Genomic DNA, 26,014 nt, shown 5'->3' on the forward strand with positions numbered 1-26,014 from the left:
GTGCCACCGGCGCCCTATACAAAAAAATAGAGGTTCACAGAGTAACCGGACGCTGGTGGTGCAGTGACCGGGTGCTGGGTTCAGAGTCCGGTCAGTGACAGCAGTAAGCACACGGTCTCGGTCTTGTGACCAGACGCTGGTGTGTAAACTGACCGGACGCTCAGGGTCTGAGTCCGGTCAGTGCTGACGTACGCTGACATGAGGTGCACAGAGAAAACGTTGAGTGACCAGACGCCGGGTGAGTCTAATCGAGCATGACCGGACGTATCTGGTCGTGAAATTTTGTGTTTGGAACCTTACTAGAAATGACCGGACGCTGGGGTCCTGCGTCCGGTCACTTTGTAACTGACGTGTTCGGTCATCACTTGGCCGTTGAGATCGGGTGATCGACGTTTGAAGCCAATGACATGTGGCAAGCATCGGGCGACCGGACACTAGGGTCCTACGTCCGGTCGAACTGACCGGAGCGTCCGGTCACCCCAAGTTGTGCCTAGTGAAGGTGTACAACATCTTTATTTCATGGGAGCTTCTATTTAAGCCCCATGGCCGGCTCAAGCTCACTCTCTCGTCCATTTGCATTGACATAGCAACCTTGTGAGCTTAGCCAAAGCCCTCCCACTCAACTCCATCATTGTTTCATCATCATTGTGAGATTGGGAGAGAATCCAAGTGCATTACTTGAGTGATTGCATCTAGAGGCACTTGTTGTTCGTGTTTTGCTGTGGGATTCACTTGTTGCTCTTGGTGGTTGCCACCACCTAGACGGCTTGGTGCAGTGGAGGAGGATTGGCATGAGTCGGTGATTATCCGTGGCCATCTCCGGTGATTGTGAGGGGATTTGTACCTTCCCCGGCAGAGCGCCGAAAGGTAACTCTAGTGGATTGCTCATGTCATTGAGTTACCTCACTTATGGGTAGGTTCTTGCGGTGTCCAAATTGTGTGGACGAGGTTTGTGCAACACCTCTTAGCCATCGAACCACCAAGTGTTGGTCGACACAACGGGGACGTAGCGTGTTGGCAAGCACGTGAACCTCGGGAGAAAATTGGTTGTCTCTTGCCATTTGGTATTCTCTCGATGATTGATTTAATATTCACCTTGTGATTGGTTCACTCCTCTACATGGCGGTATAATCACCCTACTCACTCATTTATATTCTTACAAACTAGTTGTGGCAAGCTCTTTAGTGTAATTAGAATTGAGAGCTTGCTTTGTTATTTTAAGTTCATCTAGTGGAGCTCTTTAGAGTAGCAAGATTGAGAGCTCTTAGTGAGTAGTAACATTGCAAGTTGTGTGCCTAGTAATCATTGCAACTAGAATTGTTGGATAGGTGGCTTGCAACCCTTGTAGAGCTAGAGCAAGTTTGCATTTCGCTATTTGTCATACTAATCAAATTGCTCTAGTTGATTTGTAGATTTTTAAATAGGCTATTCACCCCCTCTAGCCATATTAGGACCTTTAAAAGGCGTGGTTTGGGAATGGCCCCTCGACCATTTTTTCAAAGTGGTTTGGAGCGCCTTCCGTGGGCTTCCGACCACCCTTGCGGTCAGCAGTGGCCACGAGCGAGTCCTCACGCCGTTGCTTCTTATTCTTTCTTTTGGTGGAACGATTGGACGTGCCTTCGCTAGCACCCTCGTCCCACCTTGCCTTGCCCTTGAGACGATTGAAGATCGCTCCGACTACCTCTTCTCCTGAGGCGTGGCTGGTGGCGATGTCCAGGAGTTCCTTGGTGGTCCATGGGCCTTTACATCCCAGCTTATGAACCAATGACTCATAGATCGTCCCGGATAGGAAGGCTCCTATTACATCGACATTAGCGACATTAGGGAGCTTGTTGCACTATCGGGAGAAGCACCGGATGTATCCGTGGAGGGTCTCACCGGCCTTCTGATGGCAGTTCTTGAGGTCCCATGGGTTCGCAAGGCATTTGTACGTGCCCTAGAAGATTCCTACAAAGATCTCCTTTAGATCCACCCAACTCTGGATTGCATTGGATGGTAGGTGTTCCAACCATGATCATGCCGAATTGGCCAAGAACAGTGGGAGGTTGCGGATAATAAAGTCATCATTATCCGCACCACTGGCTTGACAGGCAAGCCGATAGTCTTCAAGCCAAAGTTTGGGGTTTGTCTCCCCAGAGTATTTAGGGATATTGGTAGGCAGTCGATACCTTGGTGGGAGTGTAGCGTTGAGGATGTGTTGGCTGAAGGCCTGAGGCCCTAGGAGGCTAGGGCTCGGGCTTTGGTCCTCATCACTGTCGTAGCATCTGCCGCATCGAGGATGATAGCCGCGGTGGGCTCCTTCCCTTGGGTCGCTGTAGGCGCGTCTGCGGGCGTCGATGGTGCTGCATGCGTCGCGGTTGTGTCTGAGATGTTGATGTACTAGGATTGCGACGCGCTGCCCGGCGCCTTGTGGTGCTTGGTGGACTGATGCGTCCCTAGCAGGACGCACCGAGGGCGTACGCTGGTTGCTGTTGAGCTCACGTCGCCGGGACAATGAGCTTTCCGCCTGCTGCGCCGCCGCACGCTCTAGCAGCGTGCATATTTCATGGTGGGCCTGACGATCCTCGGGCGTTGTGCCTCTAGAAGGCCATGAAGCAAGGCCATTGCGGCGGCGATGTTCTGGCTTGCCCGAGCAAAGTGAGGAAGGGTTTCATCATTGGCGATGATCCTTCGGTTTACATCATGGGCCACGGCGCATGCGCGCCCACCGTTTCCACGGCGTTCGATCTCCTGATCAACCTCCGCGTACTCCCGAACATGCTGTTGTTCGGCTTCGTCTATCTCTCGCTTTTAGGCTCTCAGCTGCTCCACCCCTATGTGAGGTGGGGTGGCTGTCCCCCTTCGGTTTCACCACTGAGGTTGCCTGCCGGAGTAGTCTCCTCCACGGAGATGCTCTCGATGTGTCCCTCAGGGGTTTCTGCCATGAAACATTCCCGGGAGGGGTGATGGCTCCCCCTGCTGGAGTCAGAGCCAGAGTCTGACCCTAGCTCCTCTCGAGGAGGCCATAGAGGGATCCCGTGATGCTTTCGATCATCCCCACGAACTCGTTGTTCACGGGAATGAGATCATGCATTGTGCCACAAGGTGGCTAACGGTCGCCGTGGCGTTGCGGAGACCGAACGGAAGTGCCGTCGGGGCGCTCCGTGCGGAGTGTTCTAGAAAGAGGGTGAGGTGGTGTGGGTCCTCCCTGGACGGCTGGGGTCCAGGGGAGACGCCGGGCTAGCGCTCAAGCCTCCCGTAGTTGAAGCTGATGGAGGGGAGAGACTGGGTGGCGGCGTGGGCCAACGCCAGCTCTCCCCCTACCGTGACGATGAAGTCTAGGTCACTAAAATGTACGTGTGCACCCGAGACCCAGCTGATTGCGTGGCTAGCCATCCGAGGCTTGATTTGGAACGCGCAAAGGCCCCTACCTAGCGCGCCAACTATCGGTGTTTCGAACAAGCACTGGCTAGTAAATTTATAATTGTTGCACGTTAAGATCGAATGGTGTACTAAAGGACACAAGGTTTATACTAGTTCAGGCCAAATGTCTCTATGTCTAGTCTGCTGCTGCTCATGTTATTAGTACCAAAAAAAGGTTCGTAGTAGGGGGTACAAACGGTCGAGAGAGGGACATGTCCCAAGTCTTTGATGGAAATGTCGAAAGGACGCCAAGAGCTCGATTGCTGCTTGGCTGTGTGTTGTGTGTCGAAAACGATCGATCAAAAGTCGGTCCCCTTAGTGGGGTGCCCTGCCCTCCCTTTTATAGGCCAAGGGGGAGCAGGGGTTACAGATGGGAGAAAGAGAAAAAAACCAAAGGTAGAGAAGGTCCTTCGAGGGAGCCGGGTCTTCCTTTTCCCGTATGCCTGCCCTGCTAATATGGCAGACCGTGTCAGGGATGGCGTGTTCGCTGATCCTTATAGGGTCGTGCCCTGGCTTCTGTCAGCAAGCGGGTACGTCCCATCCTACGTCGACGGATGGTGCGGCGTGTCAGAGGGCCAAGCTGCGACCCTTCGGGGAGTAGACGGGGAAGTGACCCTACGTCCGTCACTGTAGGTGATGTGAATTATATCTTGGATCATAGTGGTTGTCGTATGCTTGTGTTAGTATCCGCGTCCGAGGGCTGATGGCGGCGCCTACAACACTGTGGGATAAAAGTCAATGCCTACAACACTGTTCGGGCACTGTTTGGTCGGAAAGGGCTTAAAGCGCCCGTCCCATCATATCCTGGCGGTGCATTCCTGCAGGCGTATAGGGCATGGCCCTCGATACTGCGGTTGACTCGAATGTCCTGTCGTACCCTGTGCTCGTCTTTATAAAGGATCAGGGTGCAGTCGTCGGCGAGGCGGAGCTAGCCCTCAGTCGTCGGGCGAGGCAAAGTTTGCCCTCAGACGTCGGGCGAGGTGGGGCTAGCCCTCAGCCGCCGGGCGAGGCGGAGTCTAGCCCTTAGCCGTTGGGCGAGGCGGAGCCCGCCCTCGGACGTCGAGCGAGGCGGAGCCTAGCCCTCGGGGGTCGGGCGAGGCGGAGTCTAGCCCTCGGGAGTCGGGCAAGGCGGAACCAATCTTCCGCCGTTCGAGCAAGAAGCGCAGTAGCGTTCTTGTCTGACCGGAAGTGTCAACGTTCGATGGTTATTAGTTCCACCTCATTGGGTACCCGGTATTAGGTCCCCGACAATAAGTACTTTGAAAAATTATCTAGAACAGGAAACTAACACCCACTATGGTCCTAAGTCCTACGATTCACCAACGTTTCTACATAGTCCAGACAATCAACATCGACTAATTATAATAGATAACGAGAGATTCCACTAGCAAATAAACTACAAAATGAGTCCATTAAGATTTAAAATTTCAAGTTAGGCACTATAAGATAGAGCATGATTCTAAAAAAATATTAAACCTGGTTTTTTGAGCTAAAAAATTTTCTATGAATTTTCTAATATTAAACTAGGTTTTAGGATTTTTAATTGCATTACCTTTCTATGTAAAATTATTTGGATAGTTTTTGAAAATTATTGTTTATGTTTTTTATATACTTTTTGAAAATATTTTTAGTTCAATTTACTTGAACTTTCAACTTAGTTCAGTTTACCTCTTGTGGCTGACGTGGCGTGTTATGTACTAAGTTCAACTTAGTATATGATAGGGTAAATCGCATGACCATGAAAGCTAGGAGGGTGAAAAGAATATTTTTCTTATTTTTTTAGCAGAAGTATATTTTTCCTATTTTTTGAGCAAGAAGTATATTTTTCCTAACTCGTATGTTTTTTTTAGAATTATATAGTACAATGTAGACGTCCATAGTACGTGCGCACTCACCGGATGAACACACATACGAGCCGATCGATAATCGCCACGTGCGCCTCGAACTTGCACACAAGAGCTTTCTGCGCCAGTTTGGCCCTGTGTAAAGTGGGCCAGAACGTGTCTACAAAGCCCCCAAAAGGCAGGCGGCTTATGACATGACATGCCCCACCAGGTTGCGGGGTTTGGGCTTCTCGGTCCAGCAGAGGGTAATAGCCACGCTTTTCAGCAGCCCGACCCAACCAAAGCATGGGACAGACGACGGCCGAGGACCGGAGAAGAAACGATGCCCTCTGCTCTGCTTCCCGCACCAGCGCGTGCGCGCCGCCAAGTTGGCCTATTCTCCTCCACAGCAAGTTTCACCGCGTATTCCCTCCCTCGTCTCGTCTCCAAGTTTCGCGGGGGCGAAGGTGTAGGAGTCAGAGGCGGAGCAACCGCGGTCCGCGCTGCGGCACAGTGACGAGGTGGGGATGGACTACCGTGACAAGCTGGTGCTCGCGCCCATGGTCCGCGTGGTAACTCCTCTCGACCCGAGCCCCTCCCACGAATCCGTTGGCTGGATTTACTTAGCCGATTCCCCTCTAGTGCATATGACTTTGGATTTGAGCTAGGAGTAGTTCGAAACGTCTGGATCCCTGGATTTGGGCCTCCCCTTTCTTAAGGCCGGTTGGCACTTGGTAGCGCTCCTTGGAGCAGCTTCTCAACAATAAATTTGCACAGGTTCTAGTAGGGATCACGCAATAATCACTTCTCAATTTACACTGAGACCTAAAATTCCTGCTGTTCACGGTTTGCTATTCAATCCCCACAAGAATCACTCAAAAAAAGTCTCCAGAATCACTTCCCAACTCCCCCACTAGAATCACTCCATCAGTGGGTTAGCTATTTTTTACTCTATTCTTCTTCTGTATTTCCGTTGAAGTTTATGAATAGACAATATCACTAAATGAACATGCACCGTTTCCATTTACCAATAAACTCCCATGCTACTATTGCTAACAGCATGGTTAGTAACCGATCACAAGTTCGGAGGTTTTGATTAACAGCTCAAGTCAAGAGCATCATCACTCCCTTTAGTTTGTGACATGTTGTTCATCTCATGGTTATGAAGTTTTCGATTAATCTAGTTCTAGTTTCCTTTGCAAACTTACTATCAAATATAGCATCTGCCTTATTTTGTTAATTATTTTTGCAGGGCACGTTGCCATTTAGGCTACTGGCTGCTGAATATGGTGCTGATATTACTTATGGAGAAGAAATTATTGATCACAAATTGTTGAAGTGTGAGCGTGTTACAAATGGTATTATAATTCAATTGATATTTGGTATCTGATGTGGTCTGTTGGTCCTACAACTATCTCCACTGCATTAGTGTTTTAGTCTATTTATCACCTGCTTTTAAGATCTAATATGTTGAGTATCATAGGACTGCAAATAGCTTTACCCCAATAATGTTGCATCTGAAGTCAATAATTGGGTATATTCATCTTAAAGGACTATTGGATAAAATTATTGTAGTTGGTTATTGGGGAACGATTCGATGAATGCTAGAATAACTTTATGAGTGCTTCATGAAGTGAAGAGAAAGCTATTTTAAATGTGAAGCTTGGGTGCCTCCATAGCACTTCCAGTATCTGTCTTATTTGTTCCATCTGTTGTTCAGATTTATTGCATTGCTCTGGGGCTGTATGATTCGACACATCCTAATCATGTTGCACATTGTTTACCAGAATCTCTTGGGACTACTGATTTTGTGGAGAAAGGGACTGACAGTGTAGTTTTCCGTACATGCCCACAAGAAAGGGGTAGGGTTGTATTCCAAATGGGCACATCAAATGCTGTGAGGGCACTTAAAGCTGCTCAGCTTGTGTAAGCTCTATTTCTGAAACCTTTTAGTATCCAAGTCCTGAAGTTGCTAACATAAATTCTGTGTTTGTGCCAATCGATAGCATTGGACTACATAGTTTTACTTTGGATATTTCTTTAACCAAAGTATTTCGTCCTCACAGGTGCCAGGATGTTTCTGCTATAGATATCAACATGGGCTGTCCAAAGTCTTTTTCGCTTAGTGGAGGGATGGGTGCTGCATTACTCTCCAAGCCTGAGCTTATACATGATGTACATTTCTTAATTGATTCCTTTTGCCTTTTCTACATATATCCACTGCTCTTACTCAGGCTATGCATAGTATACATATAGATTTTGACAACATTGCGGAGGAACTTGGACACAACAGTGACATGTAAAATCCGTCTTCTGAACACACCTAAAGACACTGTGGAGTTGGCACGCCGGATTGAGAAAACTGGTGTTCCTGCTCTTGCTGTCCACGGAAGGTAATGACACATAGAATTGTATTTTTAGTTATGGTGGTCTGGTAGATAATTGAAACCATTCTTGCTCTAGCTTTGGAAGCATGCAATTAGCTATCTGCATTTTTCAATGATGTCAATATCTCCACCTCTTTTCTTGAGTATGCCTGTTTATAATTGGTTTCGCTTATGTTACGCCTCTTTGAAACGCAGAAAGATTAAAGATAGACCAAGAGATCCTGCCAAGTGGGATGAGATAGCCGATGTTGTGTCAGCGCTGTCAATTCCTGTTATAGCTAATGGAGATGTCTTTGAGTATGAGGATTTTAAGAGAATTAAAGATGCTACAGGTTTTTGTTTCTATTTGCCCTGTCATTTGTTAGTTTGCTCTGTTAAATTTGGGTCTTCACCTCTATCAGTTAGCAATCTTGAAACTGCTTTTTTTAATATGCATCTACTCGGACTGCCACAAAACTTCAATCGTTTCCTGAACGCTGTATGCCATTAAACAGCTGAAGTAACTATCACTTTATTTTTCATGAAGAATGCATATAAAATGGTTTCTGAATAAGTGACTCTGAGATACTTTCATCCTTGGTACATGTTGTCTAATGTGTATTGGTAGATGGACCTTCGTTTCTTGTTATTTTCAGTTGTAGTTGATATATTTGTTCCTATTACTGTTAGGTGCTGCTTCTATTATGGTTGCTAGAGGTGCCATGTGGAATGCCTCTATCTTTTGTGCCAAAGGAAAAACACCTTGGGAGGATGTCAAGAGAGAGTATGTGAGAAAGGTATTTAATTTTACTGTTGTGTTTGTTAGAGGATATCCTATTCATTTTGCATGGGTACAAAAACATACTGAAACTTCTATGAGTGTCTATCAAAAGTTAGGAGTTATGTGCTCTTTTTTTCCCTGTTTCAGCCTGATGGGTTGTACTACTACTTGGGCTGCAGCTGCAGCTGCAGCTGCAACTGCACACATTTAAACTGCTGGGTAGTAGCAGCAACAGTTGGAAGGTATGCAGCTGCAGCTGCAGCCCAAGTAGCACAAGCGATCACAGCTTGCATTTGGCAATTGGTACTGACATCATATTGCATTATAACTATGTGGCAGAGCATATTGTGGGACAACGATGTGAAGAGCACGAAACATACCTTGAAAGAAATGATAATGCACTATTCTTGCCTTGAACTTCCTGAGGGGAAAGGTGTTATAAAGTGTGATACATCAGAAGATGTAGCGTAAGTTCATACAACTTTAATTGTTTTCTTTTGCACATGACATGTTCACTAAGCTGTATGTTTTTGCATTATCCACTGATTGTTGTGTCCACCTGTGTTACTAGTTTACTTGGAGGTTTGCAACATGTTACTAGTTTACTCATGGACAATGTTATCCACTGATTGTTGTGTCCACCTGTGTTACTAAAATTTGTGCTATGGTAAATACCATATCACCTTACTTTCACGATAGGTCCAGGATGCTAGCTATCCGTCCATGTCATGTTTCTGATACTCCAGTCCCCTCCCCCAATCCACCCACTCTTTGAAAATAGTGGATTCATATCACCTTGGTCTGTTGATTTTTGAAATCCACATTGAAAAGCCTGCCGTTGCTGTCCACATGTCCTTATGAAAATTCAGCAGATCTTATTTTCTTAACTATACATCACTTATTCTGCAACATGTACTGTCCACATATCCTTCCTTGTCAGTTCATCTTAATGACCAATTTCTTCTAATCTTTCAGGAGACTATATGGGGAGGAGGACTACTATAATTTTGTTGTTTCAAATAGGAAATGAATACAATTTGGTGCTGTGAGCTCTCATGTGTATCAGGTATCTATTTTCAAATACAGTGAAAAAGGAAATAATATTCTGTGAAATTGATGAAAGTTATAGTGTTTCATGCCGTGCGCATGTGGTACTTGTTCCTGCAAATAACAATTATTTGCAAAATAAGTATGTTTGCTGACAAGGATTTCAAAACTAAAACTGGTTCCAGGTCCTTGGCCAGGTAGCCACTCCTAATAGGGGCTTGCATGCTGGTAGTTCTGTAAATTAGCGATTAGACTTTGTAAATGTCTGATACTGATCAAGAAGTCAAGAACTGGCTAAACTAAATGGTATTTTCCCCCGACCCAGCAAAATTGGTGAAACCTGCCTGAAACTTGAAGAACGATGTTGTTCACTTGCATGATTAAATTGCAAATCAGAGGCACCCACAATGTAAATTCAAAAGTTTTTTTCATTATAAAAGTTGCAATAATTCAGTGATTGGTAATGGAGCAGCACTCTCAACTTCATGATTGGATGAACCTGTATGTCTGCCTAACAATCTTAGTCTGATAGTTTCTCTCTCCCTCTCTAAAAATGTACTACCAAGAACCTGTATATCTGCCTAATCAATCTGAGTATCTCAGAAAAAAATATTACCAAGAGAAACATATTGTAATGTAATGGCTGAGCTCAATGTGGCAACTCCCAATATTCCCATCATTACTTGTCACAAGTTGTACTTGCAGTCTGTCTTGAAAATGCATAGCAGTTTTCAGTTCTTGGGGTCTGTTAAATTATTAATGGTCTTTTTAGTTTTTATTTGCCATCTTTCTAAGCTAACCGATTTTTTTTTACTTTATTTTATTTTATTTTTGCAGCTTCTGCTTGGATTCCTATCTCATTTTTTATTAATGGATTAGGAGGAATCTGCCCTGCCACCAAGGAAAACGAGATTTGCCATTTTGGCTCTGTCTGGACTTAGGTCCACTAGTCCAGTAAGGGTTTTCAAATTGAAAAAAAAGACACTGGAGCTGCTGATCTTTCCCTTCTACTGGTAATAGATAGGTCCATACCTGGAATTAATCAAACACCATTTTTTTTTTTTGAAACTGATACTAATCTAGACCATGGAAACAGCTATTCACATGTCTGAACCTTGATGGCTTCTGCTGGGTTTCAACTCTAGCCTACCCCAACTTGTTTGAGACTTAAATGCTTTGTTGTTGTTATTGTTGTATTGTTGGTGGTGATACTATGGTGCTTTTGGGGGAATTCAAATAGACTTTGATATGTTGACACTACTGTTATGGCCCTGTGGTCTAATAACAAATATTAAAGTTTTCATGATATGACTTTGACTGGCATTTAGCCTGGCACTTAATATTTGCAACTCACCTCTTGCAGTATGTTAATGTCTTTATGCTTTTTCTCGACGCATTGCTACGTATCATTGTATTAAGAACAGTCCCATACAAAGCTGCTAGGGGCAAGGAGGAAGAAAAACACATAACTAGGTTAACACGCTTCACAGGAAGTAAGTGAAAAAACGACCACGACCAGGGAAGCCAAACCAATATCTATTTGTGCTTGGAGGTATCATATTATAGATCAACCTTGCAATGAATTGTTTTTTTTTTTCTGTTTATCTAGGCTTAACTAACTTTGGAGGGAAAGTGCTTTGGCGCCTCCACTCCCCTAAACAATTGTGCTCTGACACTTGTTGCTGCATGGTTGCTCATAATGTAAAATTAATTCGATGCAGTTGATCTCATAGCACATCTTTTGTTTTGGTGGAGCTCGAATCTACTTCACACATGCTCTGTATCTGGATGGGCAAAGGCGCAAAGCCTGCATCAGCCATGACATCAAAGACATGCGTGATGGCACCAAAGACCTCCATCAGCCATGACTTCAAAGCCTGAATCACCTCTTACTAATATGCATGCATGGTATTTCTGCCATCTTCGTTTTTTTTTATATAATAAAGACGCCATCTTCGAGTTACCCAAGATGCAAAAATGTCGTGCAAATCGAAGGCACCGAAGAACAGTCGAGACCTAACTTTGTTGACAAGCCAAACCTAGCCTTCATTCTCTTGGATCGAAATCGCTACAGATGAGAAAAACCGTGTCTTAACCGTCACTATGCCAGAAAATGCGGGCCAAATAATTTTTTGATACCTTTGGAAATTTGGAACGCGTACTGGGCCTTGTTTAGGTCACCTCCAAATTCTAAGTTTTTTTACTTTCTCTCCATCACATCAATTTTTGGACGCATGCATAGAGCATTAAATATAGGTAAAAAAAATAACTAATTGCACAGTTTGGTTGTAAATCATGAGACGAATCTTTTGTGCCTAGTTAGTTCATGATCGGACAAAGTTTGTCAAATACAAACGAAACGTGCTACAGTGTCCAGATTGCAAAAATTTGCAATCTAAACAAGGCCCTAGTAAGTTCTTAAGTCTGCCTTCAACTTCGAGGCTTAAGCGAGCTAAATTTGGAGGATGAACTCTGCACGCTCCGTTGAGACCTCATGCAAGTTCAGTCGGTCACTCAGTCATGTGCAGTGGCTTGGGATTTGGGATATGAAACCTCAATCTCCAGGTGTGATTAGTAATTTGTAATCTGAACATGAAGCTAACCCGAGCATATATCTTCAGAAATGCTATACAACACACATATGTTTTAGCGAAAAAAAAACATATGGATTTTTTAAACTCTCTTTCCCTCCCTTCTGCTAGCACTCCGTGCTGCCGCCGCACGCGTTCTCTGATGCACGGACGCGTTCGTTCTCTGACGCATGCGTTCTCTGACCACGTAGTTTGTTCGTTCGTTCTCTGACGCACGCGTTCGTTCGTTCTCTGATGCACGCGTGCTCGTGAGCCGGCTCTAGTAGGCCTCTCCTCCTCCTCTGCTGTGATTTGTCATTCCATAGAAAAAAAATATTTTTTTTATCTGTGGATCTGTGATTTTATGATTTTTGATTGTCTGGAGATAGAAGAAAGCTAGAGGTTGGAGGTAGAAGGAGGATGAAGGCTGTTGGATCTTAATTCTATGGTGCAAAAAAATCCATGTGTTAAAACTGCATAAAACACATAGTTGTTGGGTAGACAGACTTTACATTCAAGTCATCCACACTACATTCAAGCGCACTGCTCACTGCTGCCGTGCTGCGCTACACGCACCAGGTACAGAACAGGATTGAACTCCAGTTAGACACTGGGTACGATAACTAAACTGACTCGACGATCAACACTTCATCTCCCTCCGGACAGGTCAGATATGGTGCTGGTCCCCGTCGACGTCATCGGGAACGACATGATGTAGGGGTCGAAGCCCTGGTCCTGCATGAGCGACAGCATGTTGAGACCCTGGTACGTCGGCGACAGCTCCGGCAGCGGCGCGTCGCCGTCGAGGTACTGGACGATCTGACGCATGCCCGGGCGCGCGCCGGGGAGCGGGTGCGAACACAGCAAGCCGAGCCTCAGCACAAGGCTCGCCTCGCGCTCGTCGAAGTCGCCCTGCAGGCGCGGGTCCACGGTGTCCGTGACGGAGCCGGCGCGCCAGCGGTCCAGCACCCAGTCCACCAGCACCAGGCGGTTGTCGCGCGCGTCCTGCACCACGGGCTTCCGCCCGCACGCCACCTCCAGCATGAAGGCGCCGAACGCGAACACGTCCGACGCCTTGGAGGCCCTGCCCGTGTGCCCGAGCTCCGGCGCCATGTACCCCATGGTGCCCACCACGTGCGTGGTGTGCGGGTCAGTGCCGTGGTCGTACAGCCGCGCCAGCCCGAAGTCACCCAGCCGCGCGTTCATCTCCCTGTCGAGCAGCACGTTGCTGGCCTTGATGTCCCGGTGCACCACCACCTGCTCCCAGTCCTCGTGGAGGTACAGCAGGCCGGACGCGACGCCCTTGAGGATGCGGAACCTCTGCCCCCAGCCAAGCGCGATCTTGCTCTGGTCGTAGAGGTACTTGTCGAGGCTGCCGTTGGGCATGTAGTCGTAGACCAGCAGCAGCTCGCCCTTGCGCCGGCAGTAGCCGAGCAGCTGCACGAGGTTGCGGTGCCGGAGGCGGCCGATGCTGACGACCTCGGCCACGAACTCCCGCATCCCCTGCCTCGACCCGTGCGCCACCTTCTTCACCGCGACCTCCATCTTGGACGCCAGCACGCCCCGGTACACCCTGCCGAAGCCGCCGATGCCCAGCAGCCGCCTGTCGCTGAACCCGTCGGTGGCGTGGAAGAGATCCTTGTAGGAGAACCTGTGCGGCCCGAACGAGGCCTCCCACTCCTCCTTGACCTCCGCGTACATGCGCCGCCTCCGCAGGAACGCGAAGACGGCGGCGGCCACCGCGAAGACGAGCACCGCGGACGCTATCGGCAGCACGATCTCCAGCGTCTTGGACCTCGGCTTCGGGAACGTGACCGGCAGGGTGGGCAGGGCGGAGACGTTCATCGCCGGGGCGGCGCCGTTCATCTTGAAGCTCCAGCCCAGCACGTAGTGCCGGCAGAAGAGGATGCCAGTGGCCGACGAGAAGCCGACGTAGGCGGTGTCGTCGATGACGGAGGAGAGGTTGACGGTGGTGGAGAGCAGGGGCTTCTTGGGCCGGGCAGCCGCCTCCAGGGGCGCCATGGTGACATTGACCTGCATGGTCTGGCCGTCGAAGTCCACCCACACCTGCATCGCCTTTCGGCTCACCAGGCTCATGTTCCTGAACGCGCCGGTGGCGTCGTCGTAGTAGCCGGCGTTGTCGGCGTCGACGGAGTTGAGCCCGTTCACGTCGACCCCGACGTGGTTGCCGCTCATGTCGTTGAACTCGGAGTTGAGGATGGTGTCGAACTCGACGGCGAACAGGTGGTTGGTGGCGTTGCCGTTGGTGGCGGAGCTGACGAGCCCCATGAACTGGCCCGGCAGCGCGGAGGTGAAGTTGCTGCTCTTGGCGACCACGAACGCCATGCCGTGGCTGCTGAGGTCCTCGTACGCGCCGATGATGCCGATGACGAAGGCCGTGGAGAAGGACTGCATCGCCGTGGCGGTGCCGTTGGGCGCGCGGCGGAACCGCAGCGGCGCCGGGTAGAAGGCGTGGCCCTTGAGCTGGCTGGTGCCGTTGGTGAGCATGAGCAGCCCGTCCGGCGTGACCGTCGCCATCCCGTCGAAGCTGAGGTTCGCGCCCTTGAAGCCGTCGAAGACGAACTGCTCGTCGGCGGCCGACGCCGCAGGCAGGAGCAGGAGCCCGCCGAGGCCGAGGAAGAGAAGCAAGGCGAGGTGCGGCAGCATTGCTGCTAGTGCTGAGCCTCCCTCGAACGGTTGGGGAGTGGCGACTGTGGCGAATGATTTGGCCTCTGTGGCGTCGTCAGGGGGCTCCCGGTGTTTAACGCGGCCGGCCGTATGCGTCTTCACCTTTTGGGTTCCTTTTTTGGCAGTGTGAAGCTGATCAGATTACGTAAATCTGGCGTACGCGCGACGCCGGATGGTGAGCGGAGTAGCGTCCGTAAATCTCATCTGGAGCCGTCGCGGTCTGAATTACCCTGCGAAATCATACCACGATTGGAACAGGTGTGGGTCGGGTCGGTGTGCACGCGGGTGCCTGCCCCCTGCCCTGGTGCGGATGCTTGTGCCCTTGTCCCTCGGTCCCCGACTCCCCGCTCCCAGCCGCTGGTCCGATCCACAGGTCAAGGGGTCAGCCGCCGGCCTCTTGTTTTCGCGTTCCCACGGATTGAAGTCGCCGATTACTCGTCCTATCTGCCGCACACCTGTCGCCGCGCAGGCCCCGCCCGCAGGCCACAGGCTTCCGTAGTGGTGGCTGGCTTCCCGTACCGCGTGGTCACAAGAAGCTTCCCCTGCAGCCCCTTGCCATTTTTTGCGTTTTGTTTTGGTCTGCGTTGCATCCCGTGGGGGCGGGGCTCGTCGTTTGTCTGCTTCCAGTGGCCTCATTTTCTGCGGTGGTTGGAGCTCACTCAAGTCAGGGAAACGCGAGCCGTCCTCAGGGCACCCACCAAAAGAGATTCACACGTCTACCGCGAGATTTTAGCGCCAGTACAATAAGCCAGTCCTTTTGACTACCTGCGATTCTGGATCATGTCGAGTAACCTTAAACAACCTGGGCCTTGTTTAGATTACCTCAAAATTTCAAGTTTTTTCACTCTCTTTCCATCACATCAATTTTTGGACGTATGCATGGAGTATTAAATGTAGGTAAAAAAAATAACTAATTACACAGTTTGGTTGTAAATTACGAGACGAATCTTTTGAGCCTAGTTAGTCCATGATCAGATAAAATTTGTCAAATACAAACGAAACGTGCTACAGTGTCCAGATTGCAAAAATTTACAATCTAAATGAGGCCCTGGGCACGGAAAGTGTAGGAAAAGATAGTGGCGTACAGTCAAAAGGGCGCAGCCCACCAGACGACACCAAGCCAATAATCTGTTCGGCTGGGCTGGACTGAAATGGAAACTGTTCACGCTAGATTTTACTGTTCACACTGGAATTTTGTGAAAGAAAAATACTACTCTAGCTGAAAAAAAAAAGCGAGCCAGCTAGCTGAAAACGACCAGCCAAATTGATTACTCTCAGTAGATGGTACCTGGCTGGCTGGCTACCTGCTCTAATCCAAGCGTGCTGTGTTGCATTGTGACATGCGAGTATGTGACACTTAACCACTCACTCCTGTCATCGCTGGCTACTGGATATTTTTATCGGCATTTCCTTGACTTGGATCAGCAATGGGCAATGGCGTTGAAATTCAGTGGGACGCGGTTGGCATGGCAAGCGGGGGCCTGCCTGGCTGACGTACCCGTCCGGCAAGCAACATGTGCCTCGCACTGTGACCGTGGACGGGTCCGATTGCCTCACCAGGCAGGCTACGAACCAACGCCCTCTTGAATTCTCGTGATCTTGGGGGCGGTTTTGAACAAGAAGTCAAGAAGTCGCCCTCGGGGGTCAAAGGCTCACAGCATCGGATCGTTCGCACTGAAACGCCAGAGCGAAGTTCAGTCGTAGACTACTCCTCTATTACTTCACTCCAATCGCTCCCGTCTAGAGCGCCTGTGTTGCAGCGTAACGCGGCTCGCGAACGCGGACGCGATGGGTTGCCCCCGCTTGCACCTCCTCCCACTCTTCCTGCTCCTCGCCGCGGTTTCCTCTGACCACGCGCCCGTGCTCGCCGCCGCCGAGGAGTTCACCTACAACGGCTTCGGCGCCGCCAACCTCTCGCTCGACGGCATGTCCGTGGTGGCGCCGAACGGCCTCCTGGTGCTCAGCAACGGCACCAGCCAGATGGCCGGCCACGCGTTCCACCCGGCGCCCGTCCGCCTGCGGGACGGCGGCCCCGGCGGCGCCGTCAGGTCCTTCTCGGCGGCGTTCGTCTTCGCCATCGTCTCCAACTTCACCGTGCTCAGCGACAACGGCATGGCGTTCGTGGTGGCGCCCAGCACCAAGCTGTCCACCTTCAACGCGGGGCAGTACCTGGGCATCCTCAACGTCACCGACAACGGCAAGGACGGCAACCGCGTCCTGTTCGTTGAGCTCGACACCATGCTCAACCCGGAGTTCCAGGACATGAACAGCAACCACCTCGGCGTCAACGTGAACAGCATGAGGTCGCTGCAGAACCACAGCGCCGGCTACTACGACGACGCCACTGGTGTGTTCAACAACCTCAGCCTCATCAGCCGCCAGGCCATGCAGGTCTGGGTCGACTACGACGGCGCCACCACGCGGCTGGACGTCACGATGGCGCCCCTCGACGTGCCCAAGCCCAGGAATCCGCTCATCTCCGCGCCGGTCAACCTCTCGGCGGTCGGGACGGACGACGACACCGCCTACGTCGGCTTCTCGGCGGCCACGGGTGTCATCTACACGCGCCACTACGTTCTGGGCTGGAGCTTCGCCACGGACGGCGCGGCCCCGCCGCTGGACATCTCGAAGCTCCCGGCGCTGCCGCGGTTCGGGCCCAAGCCCCGGTCCAAGGTGCTGGAGATCGTGCTCCCGATCGCCACCGCGGCGTTCGTCCTCGCGCTGGTCATCGGCGCCTTCCTGTTGGTGCGGAGGCGGGTGAGGTACGCCGAGGTGCGCGAGGACTGGGAGGTGGAGTTCGGCCCCCACCGCTTCTCGTACAAGGAGCTCTACCACGCGACCAAGGGGTTCAAGAACAAGATGCTGCTCGGCACCGGCGGCTTCGGGAGGGTGTACAAGGGCGTGCTCCCCAAGGCCAAACTTGAGATCGCCGTGAAGAGGGTCTCCCACGACTCGAAGCAGGGTATGAAGGAGTTCATCGCGGAGGTGGTCAGCATCGGCCACCTCCGCCACCGGAACCTCGTGCAGCTGCTGGGCTACTGCAGGCGGAAGGGAGAGCTGCTGCTGGTGTACGACTACATGTCCAACGGCAGCCTGGACAAGTACCTGCACGACAAGACCAGGCCCGTCCTGGACTGGGAGCAGAGGTTCCACATCATCAAGGGCGTCGCCTCCGGCATGCTCTACCTCCACGAGGACTGGGAGAAGATCGTCATCCACCGGGACATCAAGGCCAGCAACGTGCTCCTCGACGGCGACATGAACGGCCGGCTGGGCGACTTCGGCCTGGCGAGGCTGTACGACCACGGCGTGGACCCGCAGACGACGCACGTGGTGGGCACCATGGGGTACCTCGCCCCGGAGCTGGTGCGCACGGGGAAGGCGACCCCGGTGACGGACGTGTTCGCCTTCGGCGTCTTCGTGCTGGAGGTGGCCTGCGGCCGCCGCCCGCTCGGGTGCATCGCGCCCGATGAGCAGAACGTGCTGCTGGACTGGGTGCAGGAGCACGACCGCAAGGGGGCCGCCCTCGACACGGTGGACGCGCGGCTGTGCGGCAAGTACGACGCCGACGAGGCCCGGCTGGTGATCAGGCTGGGGCTGATGTGCGCGCACCCGTTGCCCGACACGCGGCCCGGCATGCGGCAGGTCGTGCAGTACCTGGAGGGCGACACGCCGATGCCCGAGGTGGCGCCGACGTACGTGAGCTACACCATGCTGGCGCTGATGCAGAACGACGGGTTCGACTCCTTCGCCATGTCTTTCCCGTCCACGGTCACGTCGGGCGTCAGCCCCGTCTCCGGCGGGTTCTCTTCGGTGTCCGGCCTCTCCGGCGGAAGGTGAACAAGGGACACGGTCGCTGTCAGAGTAGGCCTTTGCCCGTCTTGCGTTGCTAGGTCTTTCCTGTGACATAGTTGTACTGTAACTGTAATCCCAGAGTGGTAAATTTCTCGCCGCACTGATTTTGTACTGGTACTGTTTGTAAAATATTCTCCGAGTGTGACTGTGAAATGCGATTTGCTAGACCGCGAGGCTGGAGCATTCGACGTCACGAGAAACATCGCATCACAGCATCTGTGACTCAGAGAGAAGGGGACACACTTCTCTATCATCTCTTTTGACCTCGGCACGGCGGCGCGGCCGTTGGCAATTGGCATCGCACTCGGCACTCGCGGCCCGCGGTGTTACTTGAATATGTTATCAGTTATCACGACGCCACTCGCCACTGGCACGGCGTGCTCGTCACCGATCGCTGCCGGAAGAGATATCACGATCCAACAGTGTTGTCTTCTGCCATCGGGCTGCATGAAGGGATAGATAGAGCGCGCACGCCCGGGGCCGGGCCCCAGGCTGGCGCCGAGCCCATTGTTTTCTAATTTCTAGCCATAATTTCTGTTTTCAGCATATTTATAGTTGAGTCTGTCTACTCAACACCCATGTGTTTTATGTAATTTCAACAAATGAATTTTTTTACACCATAAAATTAAGATCCAACAACATCCATCATTCTTTTACCTCCAACTTTTTTCTACCTTCAGACAATTATAAATCACAAGATCATAGATCCATAAATCACAAGAAACATTTTTTTTTCTATGCAAGGACAAGAGGACAAATCGCGGAGCGAGGTGGTGCTAGACTGCCTCAACGACGTCTCGCGCACGCTTCTGCAGGCCGATGTCCGCTTCGAGACGGTCTGGGCCGTGCAGGCCAGCATCAGGAGCGCCGTCAGCCTCCAGTCCCTCGTCGCCCGCGCCATCAAGCATGCGGTCGTCGACGAGCTGCGCAGGATGCTGAGAGAGTGAGAGAGAGAAAATTTATATGTTTTTTTATGCTAAAACACATGTGTTGTATAATATTTCTGTTATAGTTAGAGGGATGTCCTTTTTTTAGTGCGTCACATATGCTTTGATTCGTATGACTGCTGGGGCAGCTCGTAAACTTTATTTTTTACTTGCTTGTTTACTTGTTTTCCCACCGAACATCATCGAAGAAAACTGCGCCGCAGGATGATTTGCAGATCCATGCTCTTTTGGCCAACGAACACTATTTTCCTCTCATAATAAATCAGCCAAAAATATTTTCAGTCATGACTTATCGTACGGTCGCACGTACACGGAGACTTTACTACTATATAAGCAGGGCACGTAATCCTCGTGCTGAGTGATTTTTTTTTTTGTCCCAGAGCTCGTACGACTTCACTGGTTGTCTTGGATTGCGATGCGTGGGCACACGGGTAAACAAACATATCGCTTTTCTTGCTTCTTTCGGCGAGATCGCCGAGATGGGAATTGGATCGGGTCATCTGCTGCGCTGCTGCCGTAAAGCAGCTCAGCCCGAAAAGAAACATTGGGCCTTCGTGCGCACCCTCACCGTGCCCTGGGCTCCAGAACCGGGCCACTTTTTGACCGCATAGCGGCATAGCCCAAAGCTCTAGCAAGAAACGACGGGGAAAAGCACGCACGCACGCGGGCGCTTGCATTGCATTGGCACTTTGGCAGGCCGCGAGCAGTTTGATAGCGACAGAGGCCAATGTATTTTTTTCGAAAAAGGTGCGGGCTGTGTGGACTCGTGAATCCTCTCCAACTCAAGGCTAGGGCACCGCATTCGGCATTCCGCACGCCCCGCGCCGCCCCGAACCGGAGAGGGAACAATGGACGCGGCCGTCTCGAATCCGTGGAGCAATAGGTAGGCTAGTGGTAATTTGAGTTTTTGCTAGCTGGTGTCGGGCGGTTTTTCTTTCTCCTCTGATTTCGCGAGTTCGTTGGCTCTCCCGTGCTGTCCAGGATCGCGCTGGTCACCGGGGGAAACAAGGGAGTCGGGCTAGAGACGTGCCGGCACCTGGCGACCAAGGGGCTCAGGGTCGTCCTGACAGCGAGGAACACGGCGAGGGGGTTGGAAGCGGTCGAGGCCATCAGGACCTCCAGCGCCGCCGCCGAGGTTTTCTTTCACCAGCTTGACGTCACCGACCCCTCCAGCGCCGCCCGGCTGGCGGATTTCATTAGGGGTCAGTTCGGGAGGCTTGACATCCTGGTATGGATCCCTAATCCGTTTCGCTCGCTTTGCTCGCTTGTGAATTTGGGAGAGTGGGAATCGATTCAGTAGAGAGATCGTTAGAGCTACACGTTTTATTCGTCAATGTAAATTGAACTTTGTATTGTTTACATATATTAAAAGTGAGCAAAAGACCAGTACATCGCGAGGGGGCCCTAAGCACACCAGATGCCATACTCATACACTCGAGCAACAAAAGAGCTAGACCATGTTGCTCTCAGTTCTGTTTTAGATACTCCATCGGCAATTCAGCATTCCGAGGAAGCTGCAACCTTCATGATTGTGCCACTCTTCTAAACTCTGCTGCCGGTATAGAGTCCGTTTTGTGTCGAAATCCAGAAAACAAAAAATCTAATGAAAAATTTGTGTAGCTTTTGCGTCTGTGAACTTTCCTCATTATCACATATTAGTGTTTGAACAAAATGATTCTTGTCTGAATCATTTGCAAGGCATCACCATCATTTTGTTACTCTTGCTGTTTGTAGATCAATAATGCTGGGGTTTCAGGTGTTGATCGGGATCCACTTTTGGTTGCCAAAGTTAAGGATCAGGTACTCTTAAGTCTTAACTAAATAGAATATTATAACGCACTGTTGCTTTGCAGGAACAGTTTGTGAGCAATTCCTGTGTAATTATACTTCACAAGAAAGCAAAGTTATTGTAGTTATTATAGCTTCCTGTTTCTATAGTTGTTTGCTGCTGTCTTTCAAGATGTTGAGATGTTATGTGGTAAACATATTCTTTTAAGATTAATGATCCTTAAGTTATGCAAGGCAATCACAATATTTGAAAAGTGAAATCCTTGTTAGATTGTACCTTCGCTTACAATTTTACTGTTTACTTATTACATTAATATATTTGCATACAGGTCTAGGAAAATAAAAGGTATCTGTTTAACTTTGGACTAATTAATATGTTTATGCAAGGATAGGTTGAAGGTATGGATGTGAACCAACGAGTTGAATGGATGAGGGAAAATTCTAAAGAGACATACGAGGAAGCTAAACAATGTATGAGGACAAACTACTATGGTGCCAAACTTGTCACTGAGGCACTACTTCCTCTTCTTCAGTTATCATCCTCTGGAAAAATTGTCAATGTTTCTTCCGGCTTTGGACTGCTGAGAGTAAGTTCCGCAAATCCCAAAGCATTTGAACTGGAAATTTAAATAATTAATGTAATTCCTCACAGTTCATCACCAGCATAGTGCTTGCCAGAATATTTTTGCAGTAGCATGCTTGAATTCCCACCTTTTGTTTTGAGTTTTTTTTGTTGCACAACAACCAGTAGCCTTTCGGAGGGGCATTCTTGTTTGTCTCCACATTCCACAATTTTCTTTCAGTATATGGAAGAACTTAAAATGATGTTACCGATCATTATTTCTACTGGGAGTCTCATGCATAAAATGTAACTTTGTTTCAGCCCACTTGGCTTTCCTTGTTCTTGTTCACTTTTAGTTACTGAAGATCAAATGTTATCCTTTTGAGCAGCACTTCAACAGTGAAGAACTAAGGAAGGAATTTGATGACATTGACAACCTTACTGAAAAGAGACTGGAAGAACTATTGGGTTTGTTCCTTGAAGATTTCAAGGCCAACTTACTAGAGGCACATGGGTGGCCAACAGGTGGCTCTTCAGCCTACAAAGTTGCCAAAGCAGCCCTTAATGCATATACTAGGATTCTTGCTAAGAAGTATCCTACAATGCGTATCAACTGTCTGACACCTGGTTATGTCAAGACCGATATGTCTATGCATATGGGGGTATTGACACTTGAAGAGGGTGCCCGCAACCCTGTGAAGGTTGCTCTCTTGCCTGACGACGGACCAACTGGTGCTTATTTTGATCTGAATGGCGAGGCGTCCTTTGTGTGATGATATTTCTCTTTTCGGCTTCAGAATAAAAGAAAGGGCTATAAAATAGTTAGTGCCGGTAAGTATTATAGCTCGACTTGTGTACTCAAACTAGCACGTTGAGCAAACCGTAGAGCTCAACACCTGGATTCCTCATCTTCTGTATAACATCTCTGGTCATGATTGTATATATGCAATGAACGAGTGCTTGACAGATTTGGTCGCACTAGGTAATGTTTGGTTGGCAAACTGGTAATGGCAACGGGAATGAAAGTGGATTGGGGGGGGGGGGGGGGGATCGATGGTGGGATTCATTTACAAGATTTTGTTTGGTTGGACAAAGCAATGGCGCGTAATCATTTAACGGCCGGAGGTGGGCGGCATCCGCGTTGAGCAGGCTCGCATCGGGTCCCTCCGGAGAGGACACTACTGTTAATCATTAAGTAATGTAAAGTGATGGCACTGTTAATCATTACTGGGGAAAAGGCTCTAAACCAAACGTCCTTGAGAGGACATTACTTAATATGTGGTCGCCTCTTTAATTTGGCTTGTTGTCTCGAACTCTCGATATGCAGCCTGTTCGGTTGGGGCTGAAACGATCGTATACGATCGTGGATTATTACTGCTGGCTAGTTTGGTGTAAGAGAAAAATACTGTTCTGGTTGGAAATTTACGATCGTTTACGACCAAGCGAATAGGCCGATGGTACCCATGTGAATGTGGGCGTGTGGCGGCTACAAGCTACTTTGGAGCATAATGCATTGTCTTTTTGACTTCTCTAGGGGTGAAGGTGAAGTTGTTCACAAGCAGAAAATTGAGTCCCTCCAGAAATTGGTTGGAGTTGGATTCAGAATCAGTAATTCAGTATGTATTGCTTCTGAGTTATTGAATATAGTATAGTCTAGCAAGTTGTTGGGTACTCACCAAACTTCACACTACATGAAAATTGAAATTGCTCCTCAACTTAATGACCACTAGTGAATTGCCTATTGAAGTGTAGTAACATTTCAATTCGGAATATTCAGAGCCATGTCAGGCTTTCCTGCGTTCTATCTTGGGAACATTTGTTTTCACGCTTTTGGTTCTGCATGCTTCAGTGCTTACCTGTTAAATGTCACTAGCATGTCTACCTTTTTTGGTTATTGGTTCTGAATGATGGCGGCAGCTGACAGCTGCTTCCTTTGGGCTTTGGTCGGTTTATTTATATCTTTATATGCGATCTGATGATGCCATGTTGATTTGTCCCAAATGAAAAAAAAAGATTAAAAATCCAGGGACTTGTCCTGTCATCTCTTTTAGACATGCCCAATGTGAACCGGCAATCTGAACTCGGCCTCTTGTGGTTCCACTGTCACAATATTAAAGAGCATAAAGTTGAGAGGTACTGTACATACTATATCCTCAACTTATTTTAGCTTGTTGATAAGACCTACTCCTACTACGCATACAGCACCAGCCACCAGGTTGACCAGAGAAGCAGAGCTCGTGGTGCACGCTAATGGAGGGAGCCATCTCTAGTTTCCCAAGCACAAGGTATGCACTTCACTCTTGACATGTACTAGTCTAGCTACGATCTGATCTGTGTTACAGAGTCATCATCCCGGTTGCATGATTCATTAATTTGTTAGGATTGCTGTGGTCACCGGCGGAAACAAAGGGATTGGGCTAGAGGTGTGCCGGCAGCTGGCCGGGAATGGCATCACCGTTGTCTTAACAGCTAGGGACGAGACCAAGGGCGCGGCTGCCGTCGAGGAGCTCAGAGAGCTGGGCCTTTCCGATGTCATGTTCCACCGTTAGACATCACAGATGCATCGAGCATTGCTAGGCTGGCCGATTTCTTGAAGACCCGTTTTGGGAGGCTAGACATTCTGGTAAGCCTTCTTTCCAAGCTTTCAAGGTTTGCTGTGGCAGCAGGTATTGTGATGCTGCATGATTGCTTGGTTGATGAAGGTGCTCTGTTTGTACATACATAGATAAATAATGCTGCATTTGGTGGCGTCGAATATGCCCGGGGTCCTGCTGATGATGGGTCAGTAACGAGCGAAGAAGAGGTGAGCTCTACATCTTTAGCTAATTGGAGGTTTTTCCTTCTTAGTGTGCTCTGCTCAATGCCTCGATGGAACAGGCAGCAACCGGTACATCTGGAGCAATGTAGAAGAATCTACATGAGCTTTCTGAACATTTTGCTCGTAGGCTAAACTGAACAAAGTTTGTTTGTTGATGCTTGTGGTAGTTGAGTGGCATAGATAGGGCTCAGAGGCTTGAATGGTTGTGGAGAAATACCCGGGAGACTTATGACGCCGCAAAGAATTAAAGGCCTGCAGACAAACTACTATGGCACGAAGCATGTGATCGAAGCGTTACTGCCTCTACTGCAAGCCTCCTCCGATGGAAGAATTGTTAATGTCTCCTCAGACTTTGGGCTGCTTAGGGTAACTTCTTTTGATCTCTCGCTGCTCTAAATTCCGATCCAATGCCAACACATCATAGTTATGTAGTACAAGACATCTTATATTTTGTACTATTTGTGGAGAGGTCAGCTGAAACGGAAAGAAAATATTTCTTGCGATTGCAAATGCAGTTTTTCAGAAACGAGGAGCTGAAACAAGAGCTGTACAACGTTGACAAGCTAACCGAGGAGAGGCTGGACGAGCTGCTGGACATGTTCCTGAAAGACTTTGAGGCCGGCGAGGTTGACGCGCGCGGGTGGCCGGCAGCGTTCGCGGCGTACAAGGTGGCTAAGGCGGCCATGAACGCGTACTCGAGGATCCTAGCGGCAAAGCAACCGGCGCTGCGCGTCAACTGCGTTCATCCTGGCTACATCAAGATTGATATAACCTGACACTCGGGGCTCCTGACGCCCCAGGAAGGCGCGGGCAACGTGATAAAGGTGGCGTTGCTACCGGAATCACCGGCGCCTTCTTTGAAGACGGCGAGGAGGCGTCGTTCGTGTGAAGTGATTCGTGGACCCGCATTCAGAAAAGATGGAAATGGTGATGATGTGCATTAATTCTCAGCTGCAGCCTGCATACAGTCTGAATTTTAAACTACTATACTACCCGTGTCGGGTAAGTTGTGTATAGCGATACTTAGAGCATTCTATATCTTTATTTGGCTAGCCACTCTATAAAAATTCTCTCTATATAATTCAGCACACTCCAACGGACTAGCCATATCTCACACTTCATATTCTATGAAAGGAGGAGAAAGAAATCGAATTTTGGAGCAACACAAATATGATACTAGCTGTCAGTGTCACATACGCCGATATAGCGAGGCACACCGTCCAGCCAAATTTGGCTTCCAACTCTCACGGGATAGCACGCCAAATGAAATGGCAATGGCGTTAACTAGTCTCTTCGATGCCAAATTTCTTGCATGTTAGCTAAAAATAGAAATAGCAAGTTGGATCCCAACTCTCTTGGAGATGTTC

The 26,014-nt window shown here is 49.4% G+C and overlaps 3 protein-coding genes and 1 pseudogene across 5 annotated transcripts; 3 read left to right on the forward strand and 1 right to left on the reverse strand.

The window, feature by feature from the left end:
* The first annotated feature begins 5,547 nt into the window (after nucleotides 1-5,547).
* LOC136491006 (uncharacterized) lies at nucleotides 5,548-10,898 on the forward strand. 3 transcript variants are annotated; one of them, XR_010767928.1, is made up of 11 exons: nucleotides 5,551-5,797; nucleotides 6,478-6,583; nucleotides 7,013-7,151; nucleotides 7,292-7,400; nucleotides 7,482-7,618; nucleotides 7,808-7,944; nucleotides 8,282-8,388; nucleotides 8,712-8,839; nucleotides 9,348-9,438; nucleotides 10,257-10,432; nucleotides 10,516-10,898. XR_010767928.1 is itself a non-coding variant. In XM_066487213.1 (10 exons), the coding sequence occupies exons 1-9, from the start codon at nucleotides 5,753-5,755 to the stop codon at nucleotides 9,400-9,402; spliced, it is 963 nt and encodes a 320-aa protein (XP_066343310.1). In that variant the 5' UTR covers nucleotides 5,551-5,752; the 3' UTR covers nucleotides 9,403-9,438; nucleotides 10,257-10,896. The 3 variants fall into 3 exon arrangements, 1 of the variants encoding a protein (XP_066343310.1); XR_010767929.1 differs by lacking the exons at nucleotides 10,257-10,432; nucleotides 10,516-10,898 and adding an exon at nucleotides 8,520-8,614 and having other exon boundaries at nucleotides 5,548-5,797; XM_066487213.1 differs by having other exon boundaries at nucleotides 10,257-10,896.
* Nucleotides 10,899-12,439: 1,541 nt separating this feature from the next.
* On the reverse strand, nucleotides 12,440-14,729 carry LOC136493256 (L-type lectin-domain containing receptor kinase SIT2). The gene has a single exon (XM_066489319.1). It carries the CDS (start codon nucleotides 14,654-14,656, stop codon nucleotides 12,638-12,640), a length of 2,019 nt encoding a protein of 672 aa, XP_066345416.1. The 5' UTR covers nucleotides 14,657-14,729; the 3' UTR covers nucleotides 12,440-12,637.
* Nucleotides 14,730-16,201: 1,472 nt separating this feature from the next.
* On the forward strand, nucleotides 16,202-19,020 carry LOC136493257 (L-type lectin-domain containing receptor kinase SIT2-like). Its single transcript, XM_066489320.1, has one exon. The coding sequence runs from the start codon at nucleotides 16,466-16,468 to the stop codon at nucleotides 18,515-18,517; it is 2,052 nt and encodes a 683-aa protein (XP_066345417.1). The 5' UTR covers nucleotides 16,202-16,465; the 3' UTR covers nucleotides 18,518-19,020.
* Nucleotides 19,021-20,179: 1,159 nt separating this feature from the next.
* Nucleotides 20,180-25,639, forward strand: LOC136493258 (salutaridine reductase-like; annotated as a pseudogene).
* The last annotated feature ends 375 nt before the right edge of the window (nucleotides 25,640-26,014 follow it).

The sequence above is a fragment of the Miscanthus floridulus genome, chromosome 11 (genome assembly GCF_019320115.1).
Source record: "Miscanthus floridulus cultivar M001 chromosome 11, ASM1932011v1, whole genome shotgun sequence".
NCBI classification, from domain to species: domain Eukaryota; kingdom Viridiplantae; phylum Streptophyta; class Magnoliopsida; order Poales; family Poaceae; genus Miscanthus; species Miscanthus floridulus.